Below are 9761 nucleotides of genomic sequence, written 5' to 3'. Positions count from 1 at the left end.
CGTAGACCCAGATGAGACGCCGCATTATGCGGCGTCTCATCAGGGTCTGCGCTGTTTGTCTAAATGAATTTCTGTAAGAAATATTATAAATATAGAAATAAATATACTAGACATCCCTTATTTTGGAAATAAATTGATCCAATTTAGAAGGATGGGAGAGTCCACTAGGGATAAATGGGTTAAAAATAACAAATTTTGTGTCCAACAAACATGTATACTTTTCACAAAACGTGTTGTTCATGTTACGAATCGCAATAGCATGCGCATATTTGTTGTTGGCATCAACAACAACGTGATTAATTCTAGACAAAGTGTTTGGTTCAGGCTTTCTTTTAACCGAGTGTGCCGCGAATCTCGCATTCTATTGTATTGAATTCACGCTGCATGCGTAAAATAAAGGTTCAGAAGTTGGGTTTCACTTCTACTGAGTGAAATGTTCAAGTCATTATTGTATATTTATAAGTTTTTATTTGATTTAAAAGATCTCAATTGAACAAATGAAGGGGGAATAAAATCTGCAGCAGTGCCGAGACAAGACAGCGCCTGTTACAGATTAGGCAGTGACCAGAATTCTAACCTGGGTTGTCGGGGCCACACAGCCAAGTACTGACCACTATACGATAAAAATTTACCTCGATGAAATGTAAGCAGCTTTGTGCCATTAACTGTTAAATTAAATTGTATACTGAAATGTACTTTCAAAAGCCTGATCTGTCCGCTTTTTATTTCGGTTTATGCGTATGTACTATGTAGTCATACATTTATGTGGATATACCATGCCGTTGAATCATCATCAAAGTACCAAACACAAACTATAAGTTATCTTCCAAGGCAAACAAACATTGTTAATAAAGAAGAAAAACTGGCAGATCATTCACTCATGAGGATGAATTCCATTCTTAACCCATTTATGCCTAGCGTCTAGAAAAAAGGCCTTGGCAAACAGCGTAGACCCAGATGAGACGCCGCATTATGCGGCGTCTCATCAGGGTCTACGCTGTTTGCTGAAAGAAATTTCTGTAAGAAATATTCTAAATATAGAAATAAATATACTAGACATCCCTATTTTGGAAATAAATTGATCCAATTTAGAAGGATTGGAGTGTCCGCTAGGCATAACTGGCTTAAACGACAAAGATTGCAATAGCTATTTTCGTGTACAAGCGTGGCTTACGTTGATTTTACACTAACGAAATCTAATGATCGCAAATGGGAACTGACGTTTTCGGTCTGAGTGTTTCCTAAAACGGAAAGAGAATAAAACGCCACGGAATGATTATTTCTGATTCCACATTTATTCCTTCGATATATTGCTGTTGGCGAAAATAAATAATTAATTGTAGACCGTATAAATAGGTTCTTCATTAAATAATTCTTAAAAAGTTAGACTGAGCTGTTATGTTGATATGCACGCAACATAGGTTTCTTGACAGACAGTGGCCAACATATGTATGATTTATAGTGAACACGTAAAAAGACGGGGATCTTAAAGTCGCATATTGACGGTAGTTCCACATTAGCATAGACAAACAATGCATATTCGCTCTGTTCAAGCAAAAGCTTAGAAATAAAAAAATCACCGATGAAATCGTTTAGGAAATACGTTCAATAGCCAAACTATTTTGAAATACATGCCATCAGAGGCTCTCAAAAACACGCCGACAGAAATAGCCTACTTTATTGAGAATTGTACTACCCTAAACCCCGTTATCTTTAGAGTGCATGCGTATAACGATGATGATTACTTTTTCATTTTATACATATAAATGTCAGGCAATAAATTAATGCAATTGTTAAAATAATCTTGTTTATTATTAATTTAAAAAGTTCAGCAGTGCCTTGACAGCAACTGTCATATACCTTGCCGTGACCAGGATTCGAATACGGTGTGTAGCCGCCAAAACGCGACGTACTTACCACTTTATGCACCATACTATACGTAGGCCCAGAGGTTGAGAAGTAATTAGATAAAGGAAATTATTCACGTAAAGGGAAAGCTGCAAAGCTATAAGTATGCCAGTATTTAAGTGTGGCAGCATTATGTTTATATTAGGCAGATAACCGTTGTGGCAGAAATTGCGGAATTCTGTATTTTTTATTTACATTTGCCACCTATGGTACAGTCAAATTAAATAATAAAGAAAACATTAAACTCATAAAAAACAAACATTTTATTTAATAAAAATATGTATTAATTTTCCTAATAGCTCGCTGAAAATGCAGTTGAAATTAGAAGAATGTATTATTTAAAAGCTTAAAACAGCAGTGCCGATGCAGAGACTGTCACATCAATTGCGTTACCAGTATTCAAACCTGGTTGTCGCAGCCACAACGCAAAGTAGTAATTACTACTATAAGATCACGGCTGTGCACGCTTAACATATTCTTAAGTCGTTTAATTTAAAAAAAAGTAAACATTGTTTAATATATTAAGTTTGCAAATTTCGCCTCTTTGATAAAAATTTTACGCATGATGTAACGTTTCATACAGAAAAATCGTTTCGCTTAAAAATGCTAAAATGCTTTTATATTTTACAGTTATGGCAAAACCTACCCAGTCTAAAAAGGCCCAAAAAGCAAAACATGCCCAGACTAAACCGCCCCCCCCCCCCAAAAAAAAAACGGTCAATACCAAAGCGGCCCCGAAAAGGCAAAATCAGCCCTAGACTAAAGCGGTCCCCAAAACTAAACAGGCCCCAAACATAAGCGGACATAGAAAGGCAAACAGGTTCCAGACTAAAGCGACCCTAAAAAGCAAAACAAGCCACAGTCTAAAGCGGCCACAAAAAGGCAAAACCGGTCCCAGACTATTTAAAGCGTCTTAAAAGAAGCAAACCGGCCCAAGAACGGTAAAGCCGGCCAAAAAGGCAAAATCGACAACAGTCTAAAGCGGCCCAAAAAGGGCAAAACCGGCCTCAGACTTAGGCGGCCGCAAAAAGGCAAAACTTGCCCAGTCTGTAGAGGCAGCAAAAAAGGAAAAACAAACCGCACGCTCAACCGGCCCCCAAAAGGCAAAAGCAGCCCCAGACTAATGAGATCTCCATAATGCGACACCGGTCAAACATTTGACAGTAAGAAAAATTGGCCACAACGTACAACTAGTCAATTTAACATTTAGAGGTTTATGTATTTTTGTATCATTTTCATAAAAACCCGCGCATTTATCATCAATAAGAACATGATATTAAATCACAAACACACAATGCAATCAGTATTTAAACAGCAAGTGAAAATAATAATATAAGTGAAATGGCCAAATCGAGCGCGCTGAGCTTAACTGTTTAGTATACCTTGATGACAGTTCAAGTGAAAAATGAAGTAATGTGAGGGAGCGATTAGATTAGTTATCGCAATAAAACTGCGTTCTGCTGCATATATTGCCCTTTCGTGACATACAATTTTCTGGTAACTTCTCAAAGATTTGAATATTAAAAGTCAGTCATGTATCCTCTGAGACCAATATGTACTTCAGAAAGAGACAAATCCAAATGAAAACTGTCGTTATCTGTCTGAGTGGTTCCAAATATGGAAACGGATTTGAGGACAACCGTGATTTAAGTTAATTGCGATTATTTCTGATATCGTAAAGGCGTATGTCATGGAAATATACAGACATTCCATCCAATATCGGGGATTCAGTCTTATAATAGGTTACATTGATTCTGATACCATAGATATTGCGCAATCATAATTTGTACAGTGTCGCGACTTTCACAGCACTTGTCGTAGGTTGTCGCGGTCACAGCGCGAAATACTAATACGCCAAGACGCAACACAATAAGGCTACTTAATTATTGACAACAAACGATTATAAACGTTACAAAACTCTCTGCCGACCTTTAGTAACAAATGATTGCTTTCAATCTATATTCCCTAACCTACATTTATGTGCAAACCTTTTTTTGTGCTTTTATTAACCAATCGAGACAAATTGCGTATTTTTTTTATAAAAAGGGGTCGATAACAATAGACAATATCTTTCATATATACATCTGCATACATTCCGCTCTCTGTCCGCTATTGAGACCATAGAACCTTGCGTGACAGCAGACGGGACAGCTCCTAACCAGAGTGCGCTTCTCATTTGTCATAACCATGTTATGGAATAATTTTTTTACATTCAGATCGTCTTTAGTATCAGCTAGGTAAGCATTCATTTACACTCAGTAACTAGTATACGGTGCTCGAGGTCAATATTGTACTTCAGTGATAGAAAGATCCTACTGGCCACTGTCCTTTTGTGTCTGAGTGTTTCCATATATGGAACGGGGATTCAAAGAAACGGTAAACTAATTCACGTTAAGTGTGATTGTGTATGATAACATAAATACAAATGTACGACTTTTCCATTTCTGGATGTTATCGTTGGAAATAACATGCTAACAAAGCTTTGTTTAGATTCCCTCTTAAATATCGATTCTTAAACGGTGTGTGAATCGTAAAACGAAGCATGTGTAAATGTATTAACTGGTATTTGTTGGGGAAAAAAAGCACTACGTTTGCATTCCAAATGGCCGAAATTTAGCAAATTCGATTGGCGTTCAAAAATAATCCAAAGAAATTTATGTAAGCTTATGGTTTACTGCGCATGCGTCGTGCTACTAACAAGCTTCCTTCTCTCTCCTGAAATTTTCAATAAAAACAGTTGTTCTAGCGAAGTTATTCTGGTTCTAGTTGCGGTTTGAGAAATTTAAACACATTTTAATCTAACCTTAATTCAACTCAGGGTAGCTCAGGTCGCTAATATCGGTTTTTGTAGGTTTTTTCCACAGCCAACTGTTTTCCCGCGATACGTCCTTGACCTTCCAGCGAAAATAAAACACAAACAACAACAACAGGAAATAGCAATGTTTACAGGAATTCTCACATGTTTTGTCCTACTCTCAATTGGTAAATCGCTGTTTTATGTAGCCAAATGTGATCCTGACACAGGTGGATATTTCATCAGACCACACAACCATTCAGGTAACCCTCATCTGCGAAAGACCTATGTAGGTCGCCTAGTGAGCAAAGCAAAAACTCAAAACTTTGTAAGTAAGGCTAAACCAAATAAAAGCTATTTATTTATTCTAGTTTTGACACTATCCGCCGATATTGAACTCAATCCTGGCCCAGATTATCCATGTGGAACTTGTGGTTTAAATGTTCTTGAACATGACCCCGCCATTTTATGTGACACCTGTAATTTGTGGTTCCACATTCACTGCGAAGGATTTAGCCTGCCCGATTACTCTAACTTGGTATCTAGCAATCAGTCCTTTTCCTGGTTGTGTACGAACTGCGAGTCTACCAACTTTTCCACATCTACTTCATCTTTGTCGTCCCATGAATCCCACAATAGTTTTTCCCTATTGTCAGACTCAGAATCCCCCCAATCTGCGTCTCTTAGTATTAATCCCACTGTCCCCCCAAAAAATGTTAAAAATTTCTTCTCCAGCCTAAAAGTCATGACCATAAATTTTCAATCCATTGTAAACAAGAAACTAGAATTCCATGCCCTTCTTGATTCAGATAAACCTGACATAGTTTTGGCACAGAGTCATGGCTTACACCCAAACACACTGATAGCGAAATTTTTCCCCAATCCTTAGGTTACACCCCATTCAGACATGATAGAACAACAGGTAAATCTGGGGGTGGGGTCTTTATCCTGGTCAAAAATACAATTGTTGTCTCAGAAATGAAAAAGTTGCAAACAAACTGTGAAATCCTTTGGTTAAAACTTGAAATATTTGGAGCTCAACCCCTGTACTTGGGATCATACTACAGACCCCACGAACAAGATGAAAATAGCATATTAGAATTACACAAGTCACTACAACTGGTTAACAAACTCAAAGGTAAAGTGTGGCTTACTGGGGACTTTAATTTTCCAAAACTATCCTGGGACAGCCAAGGTATTCCCTCAGTTAAAGATGGTTGCTCCCTTCCAAAACTCTACGATGACTTCCTATCACTTATAAATGACTTCTCTCTCCAACAAATGGTCAGTTTCCCAACAAGGTTAACAAACACTTTAGATCTGTTCTTTACGTCAAACCCCTCTCTCATTAAAAATGTAAAGTTAGTAGCTGGTATCTCTGATCACGACATTGTTCAAATCACTTCCGATATCAAACCCCGACTAAATCGACAAAAGCCCCGCACTGTACACCTATTCCATAAAGCAAATTGGGTCAACTTTCAACAATACATTGTTTCTAGGTCCCCTACCATGTTCACAAATTACCAATCTAAGTCCATCGAAGAGCTATGGACTGAATTCAAGGACCTTCTCCGAGAGGGATCAAACCTCTTTATTCCCTCAAAGAGATTAGGATCAAAACCCTCTCTTCCCTGGATCACCCAAAGTATCCTAAGACAAATAAGAAAAAGAAATAAATTGTATGTTAAACAGAAAACTGGCAGTCCCAAGGTCAAACAACAGTATAGAAAACTCAGAAATCAGGTTAAAAATAAAATAAATCAGGCCCACAACAGTTACCTTGAATACGTACTCGAAGCGCAGTCCGGTGATCCAGACACCCCCCACATAGGTCAAAATTTCTCACGTAAGAAGCTCTTCTCCACAATCAAAAATGCTAAACAGGATACCCAAGGTATCGCTCCTCTACTGGAAAATGATAATCTTATCACTGATAGCAAGGGTCAAGCAAACGTCCTCAATCGCCAATTTCAGTCCGTCTTCACCCCAATGAATCCTCTAAAATTAGGTCAACTCTGTTTAATGAAAGCCCAAACCCTGTTTAGAAACACCCCTAAGACAAAATACCCCAAAATGCCCGAAATCTCCATAAGTGTAAGTGGTGTCCAAAAGCTTCTGTCCAACTTGCAGACTGGCAAAGCTTGCGGCCCTGACAATATCAAGCCTATTGTCCTTAAAAATCTAAGCGTACAAATTGCCCCCTTGGTTACCAGAATCTTTCAAAAATCTCTAGACACAGGCACTGTCCCCTCCGACTGGATCAAGGCGAACGTCACCCCCCTTTTCAAAAAAGGCGACAAAAGTAACCCTGCTAACTACAGGCCGATTTCACTGACATGTGTTCTTTGCAAAGTCATGGAACATATCGTCGCCTCAAACATCACCAAACACTTCCAGGTCAACAACATTCTTTTCCATCTCCAGCATGGCTTTAGGTCAAAACTGTCATGCGAGACACAGCTCATAGGACTTGTAGAGGACTTATCCAGGAACCTTATTCATGGTCAACAAACAGATCTAATACTCCTGGATTTCTCGAAAGCGTTCGACAAGGTCAATCACATGAAGTTACTCTACAAACTGCACCAACACGGCATCCAAGATAGCACATTACAATGGGTCAAATCTTTCCTTATAGGTCGACTTCAGTCTGTCTTGGTAAATGGTGACAATTCAGACGAGGTTCCAGTCACATCAGGTGTCCCCAGGGCTCTGTTCTCGGCCCTTTCCTCTTCTTGCTCTACATAAACGATCTGCCAGAAAACACAGTGTCACAGGTCCGGTTATTTGCTGATGACACTGCTGTCTACATCACGGTCAACAATCCCACTGAACAAAATACCCTGCAAGAAGATCTAGATCGGCTACAAAAATGGGAACACACTTGGGATATGGAATTTAATCCTTCCAAGTGTACGGTTATGAACATCACCAGGTCAAAACGTCCCTACAAATCCACTTACACACTCCACGGTCATATTCTAGAAACAGTTAGTGATGCTAAATACTTGGGTGTTAGCATCACATCTGACCTCAGCTGGAATAAACACATAAACCAGGTTACTGCAACAGCCAGTCAAACACTAAACTTCATCAAACGAAACATTCCCATAAAACACCCACGCATTAGAGAATTTGCCTTCAAAACCCTGGTCCGCCCACAACTTGAGTATAGTAGCTCAGTGTGGAGCCCACACACACAACACAACATAAACAAGATCGAGACGGTCCAACGCAGGGCCGCTCGATGGGTTACAAATGATTACTCATATCACAACAGTGTCACACACATGCTAGACAAATTAGGGTGGCGTTCACTTGAGAACAGAAGGTATGACTCCCGGCTACTGATGTTCTATAAAATTGTCCACGGACTGGTTGCTGTACCAATGTCTCCCTATGTCACTCCTCCGACCCGGCTCACTAGACATTTGCACCCTCTTTCATTCAGACAAATCCCTACTCCAAGCAACTACTATAAATTCTCCTTCTATCCAGCCACTATTGTCCTATGGAACTCTCTACCAGCCAATATTGTACAGGCACCTACCCTGGACCAGTTTAGGCTGGGGGTGACCAAACTAGACCACAGTTTCTAAGCAGGTTGGCTGTTTTTAACCTTTTATCTGTATATTCCTTCTTTTAACTAACACTATCACCTTTGTTTCTATGTCTCACAAATACATTATGTATTACTTTTATCTCCTATACACTTCTTCCTTAATTTCCTAGCACTGACACGCACCTGCTTGTAATGCTAATTGTTGGCGACTAGCAGTATATATAGATAGATAGCTTAGACAACCACGACGAAAAAAGTACAGTATAAAAACAAACATACCTAGAGTTTGTGTTGTTGACATCATAACGTCATGACGACACTAAGGTATAAAACTTGTCATGACGTCCTTTCGATTAATCACATAGTGACGGCGCTAGAAAAGTTTTCATAAATAAAGAAGACGAACTCAAATTTTCGATGATGACGGTGTCGATAGAGATGACCATCATGATGGTGATGACAGAGGTGACGATGACAATGTTGATAGTTCATTTGTTGTATGACGATGATATACATGACGCTATTGTTGAATATTATATATACATGTATTACGATTATAAAGAAGATGATAAAGATTACGATGGTGATGAAGACGATAGAGATTACGATGGTGATGAAGAAGATAGAGATGAGGATGGTGATGAAGACGATAGAGATGACGATGGTGATGAAGATGATAGAGATCAGGATGAAGATGAATATGAAAGAGATTATGATGCTGCTGTAGATAAAAGAGATGAGGATGGTGATGAAGATGATAGAGATGAGGATGTTGATGAAGATGATTAAGATGAGAGTAATGATGAAGATGATGATCTGTTGATGGTAATAATAATGATAGAAGTAACGATGGTGATTAAGATGATAGAGATGACAATAATGAGGATGAAGATGATAGAGATGACGATGATTTTTAAGATAAAAGAGATGAGGATGATGATGAAGATAATAGTGATGACAACGGTGATAAAGATCATAGAAGTAACGATGGTGATGGTGATGAAGATGATAGAGATGCTTAATGACAAGTTAAAGCTATCTTTTATTTTGTAAATGACAGCTATTAACATATACTTGTATTTCACATACGTGTTTATTTGTGGAATTACACGTTCTTCCTTGTTTATTTTTTTTTTCTGAAATTACATGAAAAAAGCATATATGTATTATACTTTATATTAATACACTATTGTTGTTATGTGTTTCTGTAATAATTACTATATCAATATTTATTGAAGTATAAAGGAACCAATTATTTTTTAAGCTATTGATCGCAAACTTGGGCAATCTAGATACTAATCTAAATATACTACCTATCAATTTTGATCAACTGACCGACTTGGGGGTACCAGTTTTTTTCGTACACCAACACCAATAATAAATGTAGTAGGATGAATAGCCACAGCTTGAAAATGCAATTACTGGTGAAACTTTATATCACGTGTAAGCAAAGACATAATATTAGATTTATTGATTCATTGATATTTTTTTAAT

General features: G+C 38.1%; 1 protein-coding gene across 1 annotated transcript; it reads left to right on the top strand.

The window, feature by feature from the left end:
* Nucleotides 1-8687: 8687 nt before the first annotated feature.
* On the top strand, nucleotides 8688-9056 carry LOC127876889 (uncharacterized). The gene has a single exon (XM_052422397.1). The coding sequence runs from the start codon at nucleotides 8688-8690 to the stop codon at nucleotides 9054-9056; it is 369 nt and encodes a 122-aa protein (XP_052278357.1).
* The last annotated feature ends 705 nt before the right edge of the window (nucleotides 9057-9761 follow it).

This window comes from Dreissena polymorpha, chromosome 4 (genome assembly GCF_020536995.1).
Source record: "Dreissena polymorpha isolate Duluth1 chromosome 4, UMN_Dpol_1.0, whole genome shotgun sequence".
In the NCBI taxonomy this organism is placed as follows: Eukaryota; Metazoa; Mollusca; class Bivalvia; order Myida; family Dreissenidae; genus Dreissena; species Dreissena polymorpha.
The sequence above is the reverse complement of the archived record's forward strand: the minus strand, read 5'-3'. Positions and strand labels throughout refer to the sequence as shown.

Coding starts and splice junctions, on each gene's coding strand:
- LOC127876889 (XM_052422397.1), top strand. CDS start 8,688: ATGACGGTGTCGATAGAGATGACCATCATGATGGTGATGACAGAGGTG.